This window comes from Ambystoma mexicanum, chromosome 10 (assembly GCF_040938575.1).
Source record: "Ambystoma mexicanum isolate Mex_15411 chromosome 10, UKY_AmexF1_1, whole genome shotgun sequence".
Taxonomy (NCBI): Eukaryota; Metazoa; Chordata; class Amphibia; order Caudata; family Ambystomatidae; genus Ambystoma; species Ambystoma mexicanum.
In genome coordinates, this window is record NC_090932.1 from 305402878 (window position 1) to 305427065 (window position 24188).

Consider the following 24188-nt stretch of genomic DNA (forward strand, 5'->3'; position numbering starts at 1 on the left):
GAAATGGTTGTTGACTGGGATGGAGGTAGCTTCCGGGCATCTAAGTGAGATGTTGCCAAAAATTGCTTTCCGTTTCTCCACGCTATTCATTATAGATTCAATTTCTGTACTGTCAAGTGAGAGTCTAGCCGATTTGGTGTTATCTTTGGATGATTGGTCATTGTCTTTGTTTTTGGTTTGTGGTATATTAAGATGAGCGCTAAGCCATTTTAGTTTTGCTAGTCTAGCTTGCTCATTTTTGACTGTTGTTCAGTGTGGATTTTGAAGTAGTGAACATGTGGGAGTGGGTGTAGATGGAAGTTGATTGGAGCATTCCTCTGATTGATGGATGGTAGGTATAGGCGAAGGATCCTTTTCACTGGCATCTGAAGTCATTTTGACTGTGGTGGTATTGTTCTTCTGAGTAATCTCAGTTCGCGGTGTTTCCGTATTTATCTCTGCCGCCAAGTTTCCATGTGGAGAAGGATTGCATAGGGACAGGTTACTGTATGGATTTCTAGTATCGTCAGGGGTAGATTGCTGGGTGAACGATGTCTGATGGTTCACTTTTCCATTGCTCGCTTTTAAAACGTCCTCCTTCTTACTCGCTGGAAGGGTTAAGGGCACCACAGGCTTTTTGTTACTAGTTGTTATAGAGTCATCTTTGTTAGTAGTTGTAATAATCAACGTTTGTTCAGTCTCGTAGGTGCAGTCCTTTGTTGAGGGTATTAGGCGCCGGAGTGGATCCACGTTTGTGTCATGGACGCATGGTGGCTCTTGATGCAGATGAGCTGTATTGGATTCTGTGTATTGATGTGGGTCTCTATTATGCTCCTTTGTCTTATGGTTTGGAACTTGAGAGTTTATTTGATGAAGCTCTTGGTCAAGGATTCCCTCCGGAATAGGGTGATTCAATGGCACACGCTTATGTTTCTTTGATATAGTTTGTTCCAAGGTCAGCTGTTTTAGTTCATTCTGGCTAGGGGCAGGTGAAGAGCATTGTTTAAAGCGTGATCTAGTCTTGGGGCCAGATATAATTTTGGGAGACTTCGAGGACATGGTGTTGGTTGCCAGCTTCCCAGGGGACACTAGTATCTATCTCAAGGTGCAGGCTGGTAAATTGTCTAGCGATGTCAAAGAGCATTAGCCCTGCAGTTTCTCGCGTGCAATAAAAAGGTCGTCTTGAGGTTTGGTTCTTGTGTACGAAGGCACAAATAGATAATGTGGAGGATCTGCTGTAGTTGAGTAGAAAAGGCAGAAGCGTGCGAGAACAAAGGTCAGGTGCCCCGCAGGCTCTCGCACGACAGGGTCTTTCAAGCTGAAACAAAGGCCGAATATTCAAGTGCCGGAAGCAAATGACTTTTACCCCGCAAATTCGTGCACACTATGCAAGTATCAATTCAAAACTTGGCTATTAAGTGCTAGTAATCGCCTGGTTTACACAGTCTACAGCGACTGAAAAGTTGCTTGGAGAGCGTGTGAGATCAAAGAGCAGATGCTCCGCAGTCTCTCACACGCTGGATAGATGAGATTGAACCGTGCAAGCTCAAAGGGCAAGTGCCCCGCAGTGGCTGCAGAGTTGCTTGAAGGGCGTGTGAGATCAAAGAGCAGATGCTCTGCAGTCTCTCAAACGCTGGATAAATGAAACAAAGCGTGCGAGATCAAAGGGCGAGTGCCCCGCAGGCTCTCACATGGCAGGCTATTATAGGTTGAATGAAGGCCAAATGTTCAGGTATCAGAAGCGAGAGCACCGCGACCCACCCACTATACAAAGATCGCTTTCAGATTTGGCTGTTGTTTGCCAAACGTTGATTGAATAGTTTGCACAATGTGGATAGCGTGTAAGATCAAAGCGCAGGTGCTCCACAGTCTTTCATAGGCTAACAGATTAACGTTGTTAGCTCTGGTAGATTTTGGCATGGGCAGGTCTACCAGTTGGACGGGTTTACGGGCTGTGTGTGTGTTAAGGGAAAAAGCTTGTGAAATCAAACGTGAGTACTTTGCAGCATTCATTGCGCAGCTTCCCGCTCACTTTCAGTTCTTATTTATAAATAAATCAGAATTTTTCCAAAGAAGGTTGTTAGGGGTGGGCAGCTATGGGAAGCATGGGCGGGGGCAGCGTTGCCAGTAGTTCAGTCTGTTATATGTTGGAGACGGAAAGCGGCGTGTATATTTCACAGCCTTGGATCATTCAATTTGTCTCCCCAACGAGCCCCCAGACCGAACGGGCGCAAGTGGCCGGCGGTTATCCGATGCGGGGGACAGCATGGCAAGATTTCTCAGGGGGTGCCGTTCCCTGCTCCCTGATCTCTCCATCCAAGGGGCCGCACAGTGCGCTGGATGTCCACCAGAGCAGGCAGATTCGGTGCGACGTGAGAGGCACAGTAGGTAAAGACCAAGAGTCAGTAATATCAAGGAATATGGATGTTCTGTGTGCAATCGATGATTATCTCTCAATGTATAGAGGCAGCTGTTCACAAACGTGAGTAAGTCCAGCAATAGTGTGTTTTAAATGGGCGCCGTGTACATATAGATGTCAATCTTCGTTTGTAATATCAGAAGGAAAGTTTGTATTGTCGCTCACCTCTAATTGCAGAAATCCTATGAGCTCGCGCATAAACTCGCGGTAGGGCAGGGATGAGCGCGGCAGGCCGCAGGAGTCCCGCAGAGCCCGAAGACCCAAAGACTCTGCGACCGACTCTGCAGCTCGCTCCGCGGCAGGAAGTAGCTTTTAAAGTGGTGGAAGCTGCGTTGCCAGGCCAGGCCAGTAGTCAGTACAGCATACAGTACACTTCAGTAGAAAATCCAGTAGCAGGTTTGAAGCAGGCACAGACACAAAGACTCTGCAACCGACTCCGCCAGTGCCAGTGGCAGGGGAGTTGCTAGGTCTGGAAAAGACCTGGGGCTAAGCTGATGTTGGAACTGTTTGGACTGGGGTCTAGCTAGTCTTTTGGCTGTAGCTCCTGAGATTATATCAGGGGCTACAACCAAAAGATCAGGGGCTATAGCCCCCTTATCCCCCCCTAGCAACGCCCCTGGCCAGTGGTATTGGGAAGAGGGACCAAGAGTTAGTAAAGATCAGAAGTGCTATTGAAACTAATGTGCAGTCTAGCTTATATAAACCAAGGCACCTGAGCGGGACATTTAAACTTGAAAATGAGCCCCAGCTGAGAGATGCAGAAGCAGTAGAAGAGACAGAAGCTGTCAGGAGAGAGGCCGCCGAAGCAGAAGGAAGAATGCCAGCAGAAGCCGATGCTGGAAGAGAAGGCATGCGGTTTTGCAAAGTGCACGCAGCAGGAAGCAGAGTCGTGGACGGCAGCAGGAGAGAAGCCCAGCCATGTGGGAGACATACTCCCAAGCCGACATGAGCTATTCAGGTGTGCGGCAGGACGCATAGACTCAACAGATCCTGTGGAGCTCCAGAGAAAAGCCGTGCAGACAGCTGAAGCTACGCGGGAGCTGTCAACGGTATGGTCAGAGCACGGAAAGCCTGCTACAGCAGCCAGAAGCAAAGCAGAGATGCCGAAGGAGACCAGTGAGTTGGCCTGACATAAAAGGTAACCGGGGGCACTCTAAGAACATATTGCAGTAGCAGATAACCTTTAATACCAAACCAGTAGAGTAAAGAGGCAACTTGGGTACAGTTCTCCTTTTCTGAGGTATCAACTTGGGGAACACTGTAACCCACGTTGCCAACAGCCACAAGGCTATTCGGAAGCAGTAAAGAGGCCACAAGGTCTCAATTCTCCTTTTCTGAGATATCAACTTGGGGAAACCTGTAACCCACATTGCCAGCAGTCAAGAGACTATAAAGAAAGGCAGCCATTCTCCAACTCTATTCACAAGGAATACTGGTGTGGAGAACCCTGGAGCAAACATTGACACTTATTGTAGTTGTAGGAGGGTTTCTTCCCGGCAGGCGAGTACACCAGGAAAGGGATCAGCTGTAGTTAGTCCTGGCAGGCGAGTATACCAGGAAAGAAACAGTCGTTTTGAAGATGTGTTTATGGCAGAAAGGTATTGTGTAAAGAAACTGTTATCTTTATCATCTTGACAAATTGTTGTGTAACAAAAGACATTTGATGTACTGTTCTAACAAAGGTATCCCATTGGAAGAATATTGTGGTATCTGCTTTACAAACTGAGAAGAGCACTTTGTGGAGGAAGCAGTTGCTTGGATTCTGGACAAGTGTTTTATGAAAGAGAAATTTACTTTGCCAAGTGGAAGAAAATATTGTATGGAAAAGATATTTTTTGTTGAACTGAATAGAACTTTGTTGAATCAAACTCTTTCCAAAGGACTTCTTGAATTGATATAGGGGAAATGAACCAAACCCTGGTCACAAGGAATACTTTGGGGAAATCATACATTTCAGCTTTTGCACTATTTTGTAGAACTGAAATCAGATCTATTTAACTTGTACACTTTGGTAATATATATTAGTGTGAAGGCCAGATGCATATGGGACACTAGGTCATATTTCTTTAGTTTTAGTTTGCTAGGTAGGAACCTTCTCATTAGGATGGGGAAAAATAGTCATTTATCTCACCCCTCTTCAATTTAATTAAAAATGCATACATTGAGAAAGCTACAACTTTGTGTCCGTCTCAAATTTCTAACTCCTCACAGACGCCACAGAAGATCATGCAGCTGAGTGAGATGAAATGGGTCAGCTGAATTCTCTTACTCCTGTTATTCAGGAACAATTCAATCCAGGTTAACGCTCCCCCCATTATGCTCATTGTGTTTTCCATGTGGTGGATTAGGATGCTATGATGTCAAAGGCAGCATATACATCTAATAAGATCAGGGCAGCTGGTCTACCCAGATCAAGGCAGCTGGTCTACCCCTATCACGCACGTGGAACACATTTTCCCAAACCAGTTAAGTTGCAGTCTCAGTACTCCAGTCAAATCACAAGCCAGATTGGCTGTCAGCAAGTAGGATTTCTCTGTTAAGATAATTGTAGAGTAGAACCCTGAATTCTCCTCCCAGCATTTTACTTATAAGAGGAGGTTATAGACTGGGATATAATTGTCTGGATTCATAGAGTCCAAATTAATCATTTTTCAAAAGGGGTGTGTTATGCTTGAGCTAAAACATGGCGCTGATGCGCAGTGCATCCTGGGAGCGCTCGGAGCCATGATGGACATTTACTTCATGTCGCAGTGAAAAGCTGCACTCATTTTGCTGAGAGCTAGATTCACGATGCTGAAGAAAACATCTTTTAGAAAACATGCTTTCTAAACCTGGTATGCAGTCAAGGACATTTCTGCTGGGAAAGCTAACTTTGTTATGTCTTGTTATGAGCTATGGGACTGTTTTTTGTGGTGCTTGTTTTTAGAGGAGGGAGGCACTTTGCTCCTTGAGGGTACTGTCGGTTGACCCAGCTGGCAACCAACGGCTGCTCATCAATGCGCAAGTGCATTGCCAGAAGGTTCGAGAAATCGCCACCCCTTTTTGAAGTGTGCATATATGCGGAACCCCTGAGCGGTCAGGTGAGACTTCAGCCGGAGGAGGACGCTTTCGTCCGGCATACCTGTGGGCTGTTGTGCTCTCGGCCTGGCTGTTATCAGGGTCTTCCAGCCGCTTCTGGCGAGATGAGGAATCCAGTTACGCTCACGGTGATGTATTTCCTTTTGAATTCTTTGCTGTTTCTGTGATTTATTTCTATGTTTCTTCTGTGATTTATTTCTATGTTATCACTGGTTGCTTCTAAGCTTTGAATAAATAGCCATATAAGTGCTCATTATTTTCTAAGAGTGTGTGGTTGCAAGTTATTGCGTCTTACTGCGTTCAAAGTATTGGCTCCGTAATTGCATTGGTGATTTATGATTTTCTGTGCACTCTGGAAGAGCAATACAGGGTGTTAGCAAAGCTTCCCTCAGTTGGCTTGGGAATTTGCCTCTCTGCAATGAAGCAACAGGTTTGAGTCTAATTAGACACACCTGCTCAACAGCCTCCCTGATGATTATTTGAGATAAGAAAGCGCTAGGAGGAGAACAACTACAGACCACAGAACTGCAGCTGAGGGATTTAACCCTGTTATTACTGAGTACCTGATTTGCAGCAAGGGATCTAACCCTGTTATTACTCAGTACCTGATTTGCAGCAGAAGGGATCTAACCCTGTGAATATTTGTCCATTTTGGGATTTGACCCAGCTACTTATTATATTTTTTGCAACAGGTTCAATTGACCAGGACCGGGAGTGCGCGCCTCACCCACCTTCTTTTTTGTACGGCAACTTTGCACCAGACCTGCAGATGAACTGGCCTGTTTTAAATCTCAGTTACCAGTTTACTAGTATCCACTACAGAGTGTAATGTGCTTTCTGACTTTGAGAACATTCAGACATGTAATTGCTCATTTTACTATAGCTGGTAAAAAAGCTATAGCCAGTAAGATAGCTCAGTGGGTTGAGTGCTCGCTGATGCAATGTGTGTGTGATCTGCAGGTTTGAATCCTGGCAGGGCCAACTCAACCTTTCATCCTTCTGAGGTCGATAAATGAGTACCAACACAGGTTGGGTTTTATTGTATGTATATTTGTTCTATATAAAGCGGTTAAGCATAAGTGTGATACGATACTTGGATGTCTGCTTGTATTCACAGTATTTGATAATATGGGCCTATACACGCTGATATTAATGATACATATGATGATCCATTCTTGTATGAAATGTATATCACATTACAGTGATATTTTTAAGGGATATTGTAACCATATCTTTCGTAGTGTACTTGGGAACAATGCTATGTGATGCCACTTCCTGTTGTGTCAAGGGGTGAAAGATCATGTTCCATTGCTTCCCATGATGTCACTTCATGGTGGGGTCAAATTACATTACTTCCTGTGATGACATCAAGGGTCATGTGATGTCACTTCCGCTACGCCTGGCCTTTTGGTGAAATGATGTCCATGTAGTTAACCCTGGGGCATCGTCTTGAAAATGTCCCATTTTCAGCCTCAATGGTAACTCAGGTTAGGTTTAGAGAGAAATAGCCAATAGTTTTAGGAGCTATTTCACATTTCAAAACTCAATAGATTTGATATGTCGTCTGGGAAGCTCCTTCCACTTTTTTAATCAAAAGATAGAATAATTGGAGAATGGTCAGATGAAGTAATTTGGCCAGTGTGGGATTCTTTAACCTTAAACAGGATAGGGGTGCTAGTGAAAAAAGAATCAATGTGTGAGTAAGATTGATAAACACTCGAGATAAATGTGTAATCACTGTCTTGAGGATCCACTTCCCTCCAAAGGTCAAGCAATACATTTTCACTGAATTTCTTTTGAGCCTTTTGGGGTTTGTAATAAAGAATGAGCAAAGGTGATACCATCTGTCGATAACAATAAGGTCTACAAGAAATGCCCTTTCTGCAAAGCTTGCAAGTGTATGAAGTGTACCAAACAAAAATGGCTCTTGGTCTGTGTTAAGTGCATATATATTTAGGTCATTGATATATGCAATTCTCCCTACAATCCCTTAATCATGATATACCCCCTCTGTTTGTCAGAGTGCTGGTCATGGACTACAAAGGGGAGCTATGAGACCTCATGATGTAGTAGCGAAAGAGCATGATGGGTCTGTGGGTATAACTTATGGCTGTATTTTATTTGATCCTTTCTGAGGAGATGGGATCTTGGTGTTCTGATAACAAATATAGCCATGTTTTCATTTGCTTGGTGGAAGAGCTAAGGCCACCACTGTAGGAAAATGTACATTTTAGTCATGAGAACAAATCAACAAAACTTACATTTCACTCTCATTTCCACTTGTTCCTTTCCCCATATCATGGATTTCTGCCTCCCATCCATCCCATGTCATCCCTCCCCAGCTCTGCTCCAGTGGCAATTGCTAAGTATGTTTACATTGTTAGTGTATACGTACCATCATGGCCGTCCTACTCCCAGGCTGTGCCTCATCTAAAGCACGATTCTTGTTTTGCTGTGAGATTTCAGAGCTCTCCCTGTAGTCCCGGCTTTTGGAAAGCTGGATTTCCCGAACCATCGGACTCTTTGCCGGTACAGGTGGTCGGGCATTTGAAGCTGGGACTACATTGGGGCCCATCTCAGATCGGCATAGCTTCACAGGTTTCTTGGCAGGCGCCAACGTTTCTGGGGTCACCGCCTGCATCATCCTTGTTTTGTCTGCCAGTCCTCGCTTTGGTTCAGTGGATGAGGACGAGCAGGTGTTGGCGCGGGTCCTCGGGGTAGGTTTTGGTGGAGACAGCTGCTTGTTGAAGGACCTGCTATTGTCTGCATCTTGAGATTTGCTGGTGGAAAGAGCAGGAGCAGCCACCATCCCAGGAAGCATGGGAAGTTCTTTTCTGTGCACATTTGGGGAGTCCAGCTCTATTTTGGAGCTTGTTGGGTTGCACTTGGAGCTCATGGAGTCGTAGAGTGGGTTGTCAAACATTTCAGGTTGCTTGTGTGCCTCCAGGTCTGCGGCTTTCCACCCACTGTCTGCCACACTGGGATGAGACAAATAGAGAGAGATGTTTTCAACAAAACACAAAATCTTATGCCGTCAGATTCTGCCCCTTCCTCTAGCTAAGTCTCCCAGGAGTCCACCTCCAATATCTTATCTGTTTGCAGCCTAAGTGAAACAACCATACCCCGGTATCTGATCTCCTCACGCATAGCCCACCATCCATCAATTCTTTCCCCTCATGCCAGGAGCATGCCTATCAAATCTGATGCGTTCTCTTAGCTCACTATTAAATCTGTCTGTCTCCAGTATTTTATCTCTCCTCTCAGCCTATCTGGCACAAGCCTATCTAGAGATAGGCTTCTCTGTGCCAATGTGCCCCTGCCTCAAGGCAGCCTTTAATGTTTCATGTCTTCTCTGTGCCAAAAGCCTGCATGCAGTATCAGATCTCTCCATGGTCCCTATGCCATTATTTTACCCTAAATATCCATAACTTCCTTTTAGACACACTGGCATAAGTCTCCATGCATAACAAATAAGGGAAAGCCTGCACTATTTACAAATAAATTAAGCGTAGAATCTATTTGTCTTTTGTTAGTAAGTGCACACAAATGAATGCATGCCGACGTCTGATATTTTCAGTTTCAAGTTGTTGGTTGATTGTTATAAGTGAAGTTGTTTGTTGTTTGTACTCATTGTTTTAAATGTTCATTTATTTATCAACAGATAAGGACTAAAAACAAACAATACAAAATAATCATAGTCTACATGTTTAATATAATATTGTTTGGTAAGATAGAATCTATGGCACTCATGATAAAAGAAACTTTTACATCCGTCCACAATAACTAACATTTGCGTTCGTCTTTAGAATGTATTGTAGCGGTGTTGTTAAAGTTACCTACAAGGCCCAAGCAAAGGGGGGCTCAGGGTGGCTGCAGAGGAGCAGGCCCGTCTAGCTTCTGGAGAAGCGGAGGAGAAGGCAGAGACACAGATGCTATGGGTTATGAGAGGGTGGCCTGTAGAAGTGTGAGCAATGTAGAGCTAAGAGTGAGACAGGGGAGTTTTGGGTGCAGGCACTGGAGCAGCGGCTAGATTCCTGGGAGCCATCAGGAATGCTGACCAAGCCTGTCAACATTGCCCATGAAGCCTTGATCCTGATTGGCTCTCAGGAACAAGGTGTCAGACTGTGGGACCAATAGGTGTTATTGTTACTCAGTTCAAGGCACTCAATGTATCGACATCTGAAGGATGAAGGACTGATTAGGACCTGCTGTCATGTGAGCCTGTGTCCTGCAGGCTGAACACAGATCTCTAAGGCAAGCCCTTAAATCGCTAAGCTATCTTGCGCCGATAAATGCCATCCAGGAAGTCATCGTCCTCTGGAGAAACTCCAGGGCCTGGGTCATCAGTGGCGTATGTATTCTTTCCTAATCCCTTTATGGAAACAAACATTTTGTACATTATAATGGTATCATAACAACTGTCAGTCCAACTCCCAAACACCTTCACATAATGCTTCCAAAAGTCTGTCCATCTCCAATTTAACCATGTATTTCCTTCAAAGGAAAGATATAACATTTCAATATTAATAAAATATATCCCCATGTTAGTAGACCCACAGCAGAACGAATAGAGATAATTAGCATTATCAGCCCTACAGAGGGGTAAGTAGAGCAGAAAACAGGGGCATTTCCCAGCCACCATAAAAACAGGGTCTCACCTCACGAACTCGCTCAGTGCTTCCATAAATGAATTGGCTGCCATTATGACAATAAACACAAACACCTTCCCTTCATGAGGCTCTTTAAGTCTTTTATACATGCTGAACTGGTGGAGCAGGACCCCACTTAGTCAGCACAATTAGGACCTGCATAAATGTCTTCCGCTTTGTGGGTAAGCCCTTACTGACATCAGAAAATAACAGAATGTGTTGAGATTACAGCCAGATACGCCCTTTCTTCTTCACTTGTCGGAGTAAGCATGCTCTGGCTCTAGGATTGAAATGTACAACCATACACGTTTCTCCATCATTCCTTCCATCCATGGTATTCCTTCCTTAAAGCCTGTATACTTTACACACCATGGAATGTGGTTCTGTTCAAAAGGGCCCTCAATCAAAGTCCCAAAGTCCACATTACCACTCTGAGCAAAATATCCAATTCCCTTAAAATGACTTCCCTGGAATTATCCTTGAGACATCTCACCCTGAGGTCTGCCACAAAAGGATTGCTGCATAACTTTGGAACTGGGCCGTGCCCTCACTGGCGTTCTTCATTTCTGCAACCTCTCGCTTGATATTCCTGATCCTGCGTGTCACATTGTTGAGGGAGGATTTGGTTTTTGCTACTCTGCCTGTCAACTTTATTTCCACAGTGAACATCTCCAATTCCAACTCACCCACCTCAATTTTCTGTGTGCCCCTACTGACTGCAAGAGAGCCCTCTCCCCAGAAGATAGAACCTGCTCTTGCTAGGCCTCATTTTCTTGCAGGGACACCCACCACCTATTCGACCTGGGCTGGAAGAGGTCTGTGTTTGGCCACCTCTCTGGAAATGAAGCGGGAGTAATGTACAGGAAGGAACTAACATCCGTTTGTCGGAGGCCCAACAGTTAGTCTACACTCATGGCTCACCACAAGCAACACTCACGGCTTACAGGCACTTTGATTATATATCTTAGGATGTTTAAGGATGGAGCCAAGCACCAGCTGCCTCCTACATCAATTAATCTCCACCCTACTTATCCACCACCTCACAGTTTCCATGTGCCATAGTCTTCCTCTGCGTATGCTCATCCTGCATCACTCTTCTGGCTCACAGTTCTGCTTGTGCCACACCCTTGGTATTCCCTTGGTATTCCCTGCCACCTTCCCATGGGTCTGGTCATGCCTAGGTCAACCAATGTCTGTGTCTGCTCCCCTTTCTCACTTTCAAGATGGAATGGACACACTGTGTTACCATCAAAAGCTCTGAGTTCTGTGGGCTGCACAGCAGGCTGGAAATCCACTATCCAGCGGCATCTTGGCATCTTGGGAGTGAACCTGCCAAGCTCCGACCCCTTTGTTGAAAGGAGAACTGCTTCTACTATCCCTGAGCTAGGAATTGTGATGAATCATCAGGCCTGCTGAGACCACCCCAGCAGGTTGGATGCCACACTGCAGTGTGAAAGACCGTCGATGCTAATGGCAGTGAAAAGCTGCACTGATAGAGAGGCTTTTCCAAGGAAAAGCAGCCTCTTGATTCCATCTCCAAGAGTACTGAGACATGCTGCACACCTGTGTGGAGGCTTTATCCAGTAAAGGTTATGTCCCGGGGCTTTGTCCCGGGAGGATAACTCAGAGGCAACGTGCTCGCCTTGGAAACAAGATGACACGAAGCAACACAGGTTCGATCCCTGGGTCCGCGCTTAGAAACCTCCGGGTATTAAGCACGTTAGAAATACGCAACTAAGCGACATATTCCTGTAACAGGCCTCGATGCCCTGGGCTGTGTGAGCACTTTAAAAATGCAAATAAATAAGCTGTCATATGAGGTTCTACCCTGCTGTATTTGCATGGTACTTGCACGTATGTCCACCCTGAGGGATAGGACTTTTGCCAGTGGCATTCTTCTGCGATGCCTGCATCACCATTGGTTAGTACTGTTGTTAATGGCATGGTTCCATAAGGTGAGTATACCCTGAGAGATAGCACTGTTCTTAGTGGTACACATATGTTAAGTGCTGCATGGTGAGCGATATCTCTGCTCTAGTTGCACGTATCTGTAAAATATGTGCAAACTAAATGACAGGCCGGATGCCAATGGCATGAATCTAACATGCTTATGAAAGACAATTCTATTGTCATGGTAGTGTTAAAGTGTGCGTAAAATGAAAGATAGCTCTGCTAGATTAGAATGGATCTGACAAGTGTGTGTAACCTGATGGACAACTGCTGCTGTCTAGCACTCACGGTTGCTCCTGACTCCGCTGGCCAGCACCTCCTCGCGGCTGAGCCCCTGGGTTGAATTTTTTGGGGGACACGGGTGAACGTGAGGGTGATACGTTCTCTCCACGCATCATCATAGGCGAGTTCGGCTTGCTGCGCTGATCGTGGCACCAACACGTTGGGGAGTGGGCTGCGGAGGCCTTCTGAAACTGAAGCGGGGCAGGGCAGGTTTGCAAGATGGAGCCTATTCCTGTATAGCTCAGGTTGCTGATGTCTGTTACTGCTAAGTTTCTGAAAAATAAAGCAGTGCATGAAAGATAACACATTGAAGGAAACCTCAGCTTTCTGTTGTGGGGTGCTTACAGGGAGTGGGTTGTTTTCTCAGGGCTAACTGGAGTTTTCACTCTGAGATATGTACAGAGAAGGCAGTGGCGAGTGGTGAATTCTTTAATTGGAGGGGTGTAAATATTTCCCACAAATATACCAAAGCGAGCAGGCGTAGCAAGGGAGTCTGAACTCATCAAGCGGAGTTTGGGGTGCCCCCTAAACCCTTGAGAACATTTTTTAAATAATGTGTTAAAATAGTACGTTACACAGCACACTTTCTGTGAACAAATGGGTAAAAAGCCAGGCAGTTTGTAATTGGTCTTGTAGGGTAATGCCAATCCAAAATTCCAATGTATCCAAGTCATCAGAAGAGCACAGGAGCATTCCCCGAGGCATTTTCATGACGTGTTTGCCCACAATATATGCCAGTATAAAAACATTTCCACCTGGCTGTGCCCATACATTTCCATGCTGGCTGCATTAATATATGCCAGGTTTCCCATATAAGGACATACTCATGTTTGCTATGCGCATAATGCCAATAACAATACTTTAAGAAAACATGTCCATGCTGGCTCTGCCAATATATGGCAGTATCCCCATGTAAGAACATACTTCTGTTGGCTTTGCCTTTAAAAATGTTATCCTGCAATAAGAACACATTTCCAAACTGACTGCACAATGTAGGCCAGTCTAGCCACGCAATACCACTTATCATGCTTACTTTATTTTGGATTCCCAGAATAAAATATGCCAAAGTACAAAATAGCAATAATGGCTGCACAAAAATGCCAGCCTAGCCATGTAGTAGCACATAACATGCTTGCTGTTGTTATAGAGGGACAGTAATTAAATGTCATGCCACTGTAGAAATGTATAAACTGGCTACATGAAAAATGCCAGTATAGTCATGTTATAACACTTATCATGCTTGCTTTATTATAAATGCCCAGTAAATAAATTGTCATGCAGTTTTCCCAAAGTAAGAAATTGTTAGACTGCTGCACCAAAATAGCAGTCCAGCCACATTAAAAACACATATCCTCCTTGCTTTATTATTAACAGCATTTTTACAGGTAATTTATGATAGATGTCCAGTTAAAAATACTGTTGTTGCTGCACCCTCTTCATGCCCCATCCCCCACACCCCTCAAAATTATCGCACCGACCCAGCACAAACCCACATGTACCCACATTCATAAAACATTAACTAGCTTGTTCACACACATCATTCACTCACTCACTCACACGTGCACCCATACATCATACACTCACTCATTCACACACACATTACATAATCATAATGAATAAAAAAAATGCATCTTACCTACAGACCCAGTCAGAACTCGCCCTGCACCGCAGCCTCAACAAAAGTTCTCCGGCTCCCGCACAGTATGAATAGGAGCCCAGAAGCAAAAAGCACTTCCTGGTTCCTGCACATGCATGCCGGAGCCAGAGAACTCTATTGACACTGCCTGATCTGTCTGAATGTGCGAAGAGGAGCAGGAGCTGCCCCTTGCACATTCAAACATGCAGTTTACCAGCATGCATCCACAATGGGCCATGAAGGCTGGGAAAGCAAAATGCCCTGGCCTTGTGTTAGGAGGATTTTCAAAGTCTCTATGTGTGATAGGACTTGGAAAAGCCAAGCTAGAATTAGCAACGTTTCTTACAACCCCAGTCGAACAAATCCACTCACTTAAGCAGTCGTGACCAAGCAACAAGGCGGAAGTAAGGAGGAAGGGGACACTGTTGTATAATACAGTTAACACTTAGCAGAACAGCTAAGTAAAAGACCCACACAGGTAAGTTATAAAATTACAATCATTTTATTATACTACTACACTAGGCACATTTTAGATATTAAACACTTCCTTTGCATCTTGTACTCATGGTGGCCCTGAATCATGCTGTTCCCATCTTCATCTTTTATCCTGGCTTGCAACATTATGTGTAACTACTGACTTCTGCAATTGTATTTGCTCTCTACTCTTGCTTCTCCACTCTTTTTGACTGCTTACTCTCTTTTCTCTCCTCCTTTCCCTTCTCCCTTTTCCTATCTCTTCCCCTTACTTTCTTCTATGCACTTAATCTATCAGAATTGTCCCTGGACCTAATTTGATAGCAACCTCGTCTGTTTCCTCCACCCTCCCATTACTGTTTTTTTCCTCCCCACCACCCCTCCAGCACTATCTGAAATGTCGTCAGGCCTAGTATGATAGTCGCTTGTTTTGTTCCTCCCCTCCCTTTCTGCACCCCACTCCCTCACCTTTTGTTTTCTCCGGCTCTACCAGAAATGTCGTCAGGCCTAGTACGGTAATCACCTGTCTGTTTCCATTTCCTTCCCACTCTCCCCCTCCCTTCCTTATCTATGTCTTAGCTCTTGCACTATCTGAAATGTCGTCAGGCCGAGTACGATAGTTAATTTCACATCCTTTCTGTCCATGGCCTGTAAGAATGTGGTTGTATTTTCCCTTGTTCCCTCCCTTGCCTTGAAGCGCTTTGAAACACATTAGGCGCTATATAAATAAACAATCATATCATATCATTATAAGGTAAGTAAAAATACAACTTTGGCATCAAATACAAGTGAGGTTATTTCACAGTGAAACCCAGCACCATATACTAACTTTAGAAGTCCAGCCCTAGTCTACCCCAAGTCTCTGTAAGTATTTTAGGCACCCCAAAAGGTTCCTGCGGATGGAGGCGAGTAGCTAGGAAGGCACACGTGATTAGCACAGGTACAGTACCAAAGTTCAGTCAGTGCAGGATAATTACAACAATGCAAAGATGAGGATTTAAGGGACTTAAGTCCAGTTCTAATGTGAAGAGGAGCAACCACCACCCCTAGGGTTCTTCAGGAGGACCCCCAGTAGTACTGACCTGGACACCACCACCTTGGATTAGCCATGGATAGTGCTATGGACTTTGCCCCCTATGCAAACCCTATGGTGGAGGTCAAGAGATATAAGGGATCTCAGGCCCCGAAACCCCTAGCAAGTTAGAAATGGTGCCAGGTGACAAATCGCCGGGGGGAACAAGGCTCACCTCTGTCATCACTGTGCAGAGTCGTCTGGTCATGTGTGTGAGTCAATAATCCCCAATTCTCTTTAGAATCCTCTGCAGACCTGAGATTGTAGAGAAAACACACAGCCCCAGTTCCAGAGTGAAGAAGGAACCCTCACAGAGATCTTCACAGATGCACTTCTTGCACTGACCCTGGACAGGGTCAACAGGCACTCAGCAACCCGGTGGTTAAACTTTGGTCACCCTACAGGCATGACTCCTAGTGGAGGGCAGCACAGCAGAGTTCCAGAGTCCCAGCAGAGGCTCGAAGCTGCCCATGATGAGTACCAGCCTTTAGGTGAGCTGTAAGTCCTTGCATCGATGAATGTCTGGTTTCGGGCTTTGCAGAGCAAATGCAACAGTGCATGCTCCAGCAACGGAAAACAGGCGACAAACCTCAAGCTGGATATGTGACTGGGTGGTCCCACTAATCGTATGGAGGAAGGAGCCTCACAGAGGGTTCCCCATTGAATAGAAGGTAGAGGTGGGCAATGCTGTGGTTCTTTGGGTCAGTACTGGTCATTGCAGCAGTCCTCCAGTGTCATTTGTCGTCTTCTTCTTTGGATCTCTTCAGGGCCAGTAGTAAACTTGGTTCCTGGGTCCAGCCTGTCTCCTTATATCCAGAAAAGGGGTTGGGGGCCACCCTAGCTCTCAAATAAGGACACTCTGCAACATTCAAACCTGGAGGTGGCTGTCCAAGTTGGAACAGCTAGCCTTCCAGAATATTCCAGCAACAGTCAAGTCCATGGAGGAATGTGGCTTGGGGCAGACAGACCCCGTCCCCACTTCCTGCTATCTCACACACAAAGGAGAGCCTTTGTAGGCCTTCTGCAAGAAGCCCACCATGGTGCATGAAGAAAGAGAGCCCTCCCTCACCTGGAAAGGAAGAAGAATGGCTAACAAAGAACAGGACATCTTGAACAGGGCTTAAAGGTGTAAGGGGTGCCATATTGAGTATATGGTCCCCTTTAGTGCATTGGGACAGCTGCAGCAGCAGCCTTGGTTGAGGCCTGCCAAGGTGCATGGAGGAAGAGAGCCCTCCAACACCTGGAAAGGAAGAAGGACGGATAACAAACAACAGGCCATTTTGAACAGGGCTTAAAAGTGTAAGTGGCACCATATTGAGTATAGGGCCCCCTTTTGTGCATTATCACGATGCAAGGGATCTCAGAACCCGAAACCCCTTGCAAATTAGGAATAGTGCCTGGCTACAAATCGCTGGGGGAAGCAAGGTTCACCGTTGTTGTCACTGTGTAGTGTTGTGGGTGTGAGTTAATACTCCCTGATACTCTTTAGAATCCTCTGGAAACCGGAGATTGTAGGAAAAACACACAGACTGAGGGAGCACTCAGTGTTTCCACTGGCCTTGCACAGCTCCTTAATGATGGGTGAGGGTCAGCATCCCCTCGCCCATTATGGATGAGCCACCCCTTTGTAGGTCGATCTCAAGGTAAGGTAGTGTCACGACCCGGCCAGGTTGGAAATTGCCTTGGCGATTATCCGAGCGCTATTCGGCAAGTAAAAGTCCCTGAGACTACAACTCCCACAACGCCTGCTATCATAGCCGCGTGAAGTACGCGTGACGTTGCGATGATTTCATTTGTTGGGAACGATATATAACTCCCATCTACCCGGAGATCGAGTGCTCCTAAACTGTTGTTAGTTGCGAGCTCCCGAACCCGTTTCTTGAATCCTTGACTAACCAGCGCCTGAATTAACTTATTGCCTTCGCCTTGTCCGTATCTGCTTCCCGACGCCAGCCTCCCTCGATTGTTCCCCTTGGATATTCTGAACCCGGCTTACTCATTCTCGACCTCCTAATTCTAAATCCTTAAACCTTGGTGACCCGATACCTCGAACATCTCCGTAAGGAAATTAGCGTGAAGTGAACGCTCACTTCCCATTTCAATTTTCCTTTTACTTCTGTTGCTTCGAACTATATTTTGGGACGCTTTGCTGTTTACCTTTTGGATTGCTTTGAACCTTTATTTGGGACGCTTTGCTGTTTACCTTTTGGATTGCTGTGAACTTTTATTTGGGACGCTTTGCTGTTTACCTTTTGGATCGCTTTGAACCTTTATTTGGGACGCTCTGCTGTTTATACTTTGAATTGCCTTGAACCTACTTGGGACGCTCTGCGGTCTTCGCCCTGGTGATCCTAAAATACTGGCAAACTTCCACTCCTCCCTCCCTACAATTCGATACTAGTAGGTTACTGGTATATTATTTCTACGGTGCAGGTAAGAGTGGGGATTGGGGGTGGTGTTGGCTGTTTGTTATCCAACACTACTTGGCTGCATTTTTCTGAACAACTGTTTTCTTTGTTTTGTTCTTTGTCCCTCTAGCTCTGACGATTCTGCTCCGGCCTTTTCGCTCAAGCTCCCAATCTGTCAGGTTTATTTATCCCTGAAGGCTGAGCTCTTGGGAGGGAAGTCTTGGGCGCATCTCCATAAAAGCCCAGGATTACTTGAGCAAAAGGAAATACTGCATACAACCAGAAAACAACCTCTGGGTTGTGACAGATTTAGGAGCCTAACATAACGCCTATTGGTTATGGAAGCCGCATCTGACCCGATGGCAGCTCTCATGCAGGCTTTTTCCGCCTTGCGTACCGATATGGCATCTGCCCATGCGACTTTACATCAACGCATGGATGTATTACAGAGCTTTGTGCAGCCATTACCCCATGATGAGGAATTCGGGGATGGCGCTGCAGCGGCACCTCCTCCTGTATTTCCCCCAACTCCAGCTCCGGTGGTTCTTCCTGGGCCATTTCCTTTGGCCCCACCCGAACGCTTTTTGGGGGATCCCAAGGCATATCGGACTTTCGTGAATCAATGTCGCCTTCACTTTCTTTGTCGTCCTTTGGCGTTTCCAGATGCTACCACTAAGGCGGCCTTCGTTCTCTCCCATTTAGGCGGCACTGCCTCAGCATGGGCTAATCCTTTGTTGGAAGCTAATGATCCGGCTCTTTATGACTTTGATCGGCTAATCCAATCCATGAACAGCGTTTTTGATATGCGATACAAAGCACAAACCACGGATTTAGAATTTTTAGCTATAAATCAAGGCAAGACGGATCTGTTGACCTACCTGGCCCGTTTCAATCAGTTGGCGGCTGAAACCACTTGGCCAGAACAAAAGAAAGCGGCTGTTTTCTACAAAGGTTTGTCGGAGGACCTAAAAGACGCCTTGTCAGTGGTGCCCGCCCTTCCACCTGGTTTTCCTGAGTTACTCGACCTGGTTCTCCAAGTTGATGCTCGGATTCGGCAAAGACGGGGCGAACGTCGGTACCCTGATATTCGTACCTCTTCCCGGTCAGATAGCACTACTACGATTCCTCAAAGCGAGGTTGAACCCATGCAAATTGGGGCCATCAGGGGTCCATTGTCTAAGGCTGAACGTGAGAAACGGGCACTGAATAACCTATGTTTCTATTGTGGCCAGTCAGGACATTATATACGGCTATGTCCTAAAAAACAAACTAAACCGGCGGGAAACGCCAGGACTCGTCCATAAACCGGGCCTTTAGGATGAGTCAAACGTACCCGGGCTCGGATGCGTGTTTTCCGTCTCCACATGTATATCTCACTATGTGCTTCAAGGCCCCTGGTGTCAATTCTTTTTCCAACCCGGTAATGATAGACTCAGGGGCTAGCGGGAATTATATGGATTCCAACCTGGCTAAACATTATGGGCTACCTATAATTTCCAAAATACGACCTGAAGACATACATGCTGTTGACGGTTCCCGTTTGGTATCCGGACAAGTCACGGAACAAACCACTGCACTACAAATGTCCACATTACAGGGTCATTCGGAATACATCACCTTTGACCTCATTACGGCCCCCCAGTTTGGTATGATTCTGGGTCTATCCTGGTTGCAAACCCATAACCCTGTAATCAATTGGGTTAAACAAACCGTGCTGTTCTCTTCCTCTTTTTGCAGTCAGAAATGTCTAGGGACTCAAGAGGCAGCAGTCTTCTCCCCTTGCCTGGCCCTGGTGGCAAGTGTACCTTCCATCAGTGCTGTATCCTCTATCCCAGTCCCTGTACTTCCAGAGGAATACCGAGAGTACTCGGATGTCTTCGACAAAGGCTTATCAGAAAAACTGCCTCCACACCGAGACTATGACTGCCCCATTGACCTTATACCTGGGGCGGTCATCCCACATGGTCGTATCTACTCCCTTGCTCAAAAGGAAGAAGAACACTTGCGACATTACATAGACAAAGCATTACGCTTGGGACACATACGTCCATCCCGTTCACCAGCGGCCTCCCCGATATTCTTCGTACAAAAAAAGAAGGAGATTTACGTCCATGTGTCGATTATCGTTCCCTTAATAACGTCACAATCAAGAACCAATATCCTCTACCGCTCATTTCGGAGCTTCTTGATAAAATGACCTCCTCTACCATCTTCACCAAGTTGGACTTACGGGGAGCATACAATTTGGTGAGGATGCGTGAGGGGGATGAATGGAAAACAGCATTCAAAACTAAATTCGGGCTTTACGAATACTGTGTAATGCCCTTCGGGCTTTGCAACGCCCCAGCAACGTTCCAACACTTTGTCAACGACATTTTCAGGGACCTGTTGGACTGTTACGTCGTAATATATTTGGACGACATCCTGATATATTCAGATACCTTGTCCCAACACATACACCATGTACGCTCTGTTCTCCTCCGTCTGAGAGAACACTCCCTCTTTGCAAAACTGGAGAAGTGTGTGTTTCATGCATCGTCTGTGGAGTTTTTGAGTTTTCAAATATCACAAAAGGGAGTGCTTATGTGCACCTCCAAGGTCCGGGCAGTACTGGATTGGCCTGTCCCAACTTCAGTAAAAGCCCTTCAATCATTCTTGGGCTTTTCCAACTTTTACAGACGTTTCATCGCCTCCTTTTCTGAAATAGTTGCGCCACTAACTCGGTTGACCAGCCCGAACGTCCATTTCAATTGGGATGAACAGGCGCACTCTGCATTTCAGAAATTGAAGGAAGCCTTTACCACAGCTCCAGTCCTGCAGCACCCTGATCCGACCCTTCCATTTATCGTGGAAGCCGATGCCTCTGCAATTGCTGTGGGGGCTATCCTGTCGCAAATTTGTCCAGCCACCCACCGACTACATCCTGTGGCTTTCCATTCTCGGAAACTTACGCCAGCCGAACGTAATTATACGATCATGGAAAGAGAACTACTGGCGATTAAGGTAGCGTTTAATGAGTGGAGACATCATCTCTTAGGTGCTAAACATCCCATTACTGTATATACGGATCATCGGAATCTCCAGGCATTATCCCATATAAAATGCACCAATGCTAGGCAAATACGGTGGCATTTATTTTTTACCATGTTTAATTTCACAGTGACATATCGCCCCGGTCCACTACATGGAAAGGCGGATGCATTGTCGCGTATCGGTACAGATATGGTAACTACGAAACAGTCAACCCCTGTATTATCCTCAGGGACTGTGGTGTGTATTTGTTCGGTTTCTCCGTCCATCTTAGATGGATTAAGGACGTGGGCTAAGGATCATGCTCCTATCCTTAAGGAGCTGGGCGCTGAACTCATCACCGGTCTTCCATATGTTAATGGTTTGCTATACTTACCTGATAACCGTATTCGACGAAAAGCTCTTGAATGGTCCCATGATCTCCCGTTGGCAGCTCACCCTGGTCGGGCTAAAACTTATGATCTTCTCCACCGATGGTGCTGGTGGCCTGGTATGAAGAACGACACCGAACAATATGTCTCCAAGTGTGCAGTATGTACACAGTGCAAGAGGCAACCGGGCAAGCCCGTCGGTCTTCTAATGAGTATGCCGTTACCCCCATATCCATGGCATACGGTTACCCTTGATTTCGTGGTGGAGCTCCCTTGTATCGGGGGTATGTCCACCATTCTTGTGGTTGTCGATGTCTTTACCAAAATGGCACGATTTATACCGTGCTCGGGTATACCTACTGCCTCTATGTTAGCGACTCTGTTTTTTGACCATGTGGTACGATTTTTTGGGCTTCCTACGGTTCTAATTTCTGATCGGGGGTCTCAATTCACCTCACGCTTCTGGCGCTCCCTTACTTCATCTTTGGGTATCGATGCCCGCTTGTCTTCGGCCTACCATCCTCAAACGGATGGTCAGACTGAACGTACCAATGGTACTATGGAACAGTTTCTTCGCTGTCTGTGTCTGCAGCATCAGTCCAACTGGTTCTCGCTACTAGGTGCTGCAGAATTTGCCTATAACAATTCTATGCATTCCTCAATTGGTTGCTCTCCGTTTTATGCTTTATATGGTCTGCACCCAAGGACTCTCCCACCTGTCTTGCCCTCCTTAAAGCAGTTTCCCGCCGCTAATGCTGTAAAAGACTCCTTGCTTGCCATCCGTAAATCGGTGTTGTCCCATCTGCAAACGGCGCAACGTCGTACCAAAATGCAAGCTGACAAACGGCGCACACCCGCCCCTTCGTATTCTTGTGGGGAACGTGTATGGCTCTCTACAAAACATCTGGCCATTAAAGGAAAAAGGAAACTATTGCCATGTTACCTAGGTCCTTATAGGATTCTACGGTGTCTTAACCCTGTCACCGTTTGCCTAGGGATTCCATCTCATTGGCGGGTACACCCGGTATTCCATGTTTCCTTGCTTCGCCCTTTTGTGCCTGGCACGAGATTACCTACTGCCCCCACCCCAGTTAACGTCCATGGTGAAGACGAGTATGAGGTGCGTGCAATCTTGGACACTCGCCTATGTCGTGGGATTCGCTCCTACCTGATCGACTGGAAAGGGTATGGTCCAGAGGACAGGTCCTGGGAACCGGCCTCTAATCTAAACGCTCCCCGTTTACTACGTGCCTTTTGGTCACACCGCTTGCGTAGTCTCAGGAGAAAGCGTTCTTTGTGGGGGGGTACTGTCACGACCCGGCCAGGTTGGAAATTGCCTTGGCGATTATCCGAGCGCTATTCGGCAAGTAAAAGTCCCTGAGACTACAACTCCCACAACGCCTGCTATCATAGCCGCGTGAAGTACGCGTGACGTTGCGATGATTTCATTTGTTGGGAACGATATATAACTCCCATCTACCCGGAGATCGAGTGCTCCTAAACTGTTGTTAGTTGCGAGCTCCCGGACCCGTTTCTTGAATCCTTGACTAACCAGCGCCTGAATTAACTTATTGCCTTCGCCTTGTCCGTACCTGCTTCCCGACGCCAGCCTCCCTCGATTGTTCCCCTTGGATATTCTGAACCCGGCTTACTCATTCTCGACCTCCTAATTCTAAATCCTTAAACCTTGGTGACCCGATACCTCGAACATCTCCGTAAGGAAATTAGCGTGAAGTGAACGCTCACTTCCCATTTCAATTTTCCTTTTACTTCTGTTGCTTCGAACTATATTTTGGGACGCTTTGCTGTTTACCTTTTGGATTGCTTTGAACCTTTATTTAGGACGCTTTGCTGTTTACCTTTTGGATTGCTGTGAACTTTTATTTGGGACGCTTTGCTGTTTACCTTTTGGATCGCTTTGAACCTTTATTTGGGACGCTCTGCTGTTTATACTTTGGATTGCCTTGAACCTACTTGGGACGCTCTGCGGTCTTCGCCCTGGTGATCCTAAGATACTGGCAAACTTCCACTCCTCCCTCCCTACAATTCGATACTAGTAGGTTACTGGTATATTATTTCTACGGTGCAGGTAAGAGTGGGGATTGGGGGTGGTGTTGGCTGTTTGTTATCCAACACTACTTGGCTGCATTTTTCTGAACAACTGTTTTCTTTGTTTTGTTCTTTGTCCCTCTAGCTCTGACGATTCTGCTCCGGCCTTTTCGCTCAAGCTCCCAATCTGTCAGGTTTATTTATCCCTGAAGGCTGAGCTCTTGGGAGGGAAGTCTTGGGCGCATCTCCATAAAAGCCCAGGATTACTTGAGCAAAAGGAAATACTGCATACAACCAGAAAACAACCTCTGGGTTGTGACAGGTAGGCTGAGCATATATGAAAAAACAACTCTTCAAAAATGGAAGTTATATTTCTCAAGGATTCCAATGCCACCCCTCCCCTATCTCCTTCCCGTCTGACCTTCTTGCTCACTCACCCAAGGCTCGCACTCTTGGGGTTCTCTTTGATAGCAACCTACGACTGCAATACTTCACCACTACTACTGACTCTTCTGTCCGTATTATCCTCCCTAAAATTCAGAAAATTCATAATTTTGTTATTAACCACCCTACAAAAACTCCATTCTCCACTCTCATGCTTACCAAACTGGACTACTGCAAAAGCCAACTCATTGGCTGGCCTATCTACTTCTTCCTCCCTCTAGACAAAGTACTCAACTTTCCTACTCGCAGTCTCTGTATAACCTTCCAGGATCTTCCGCGACAACATGATGGTTGGCTCTCCATGCAAAACAGCTCTCTTTTCAAGTTCCTCCTCCTAGTTTATAAAA

At 46.0% G+C, this 24188-nt stretch overlaps 1 protein-coding gene across 7 annotated transcripts in view; it reads right to left on the minus strand.

The window, feature by feature from the left end:
- The window catches only part of INPP5D (inositol polyphosphate-5-phosphatase D), a 1036816-nt gene that overhangs the window by 55315 nt on the left and 957313 nt on the right, over nt 1-24188 (minus strand). For 5 of the 7 annotated variants that reach the window (XM_069617886.1, XM_069617887.1, XM_069617885.1 and 2 more), the window contains 2 exons: nt 12364-12630; nt 7872-8454 (listed from right to left, as the gene is read on the minus strand). In XM_069617886.1, coding sequence (XP_069473987.1) covers nt 7872-8454; nt 12364-12630 — 850 coding nt within the window. The remainder of the gene's footprint in view (nt 1-7871; nt 8455-12363; nt 12631-24188) is intronic. The other 2 variants (XM_069617890.1, XM_069617889.1) reach the window with 1 other exon arrangement.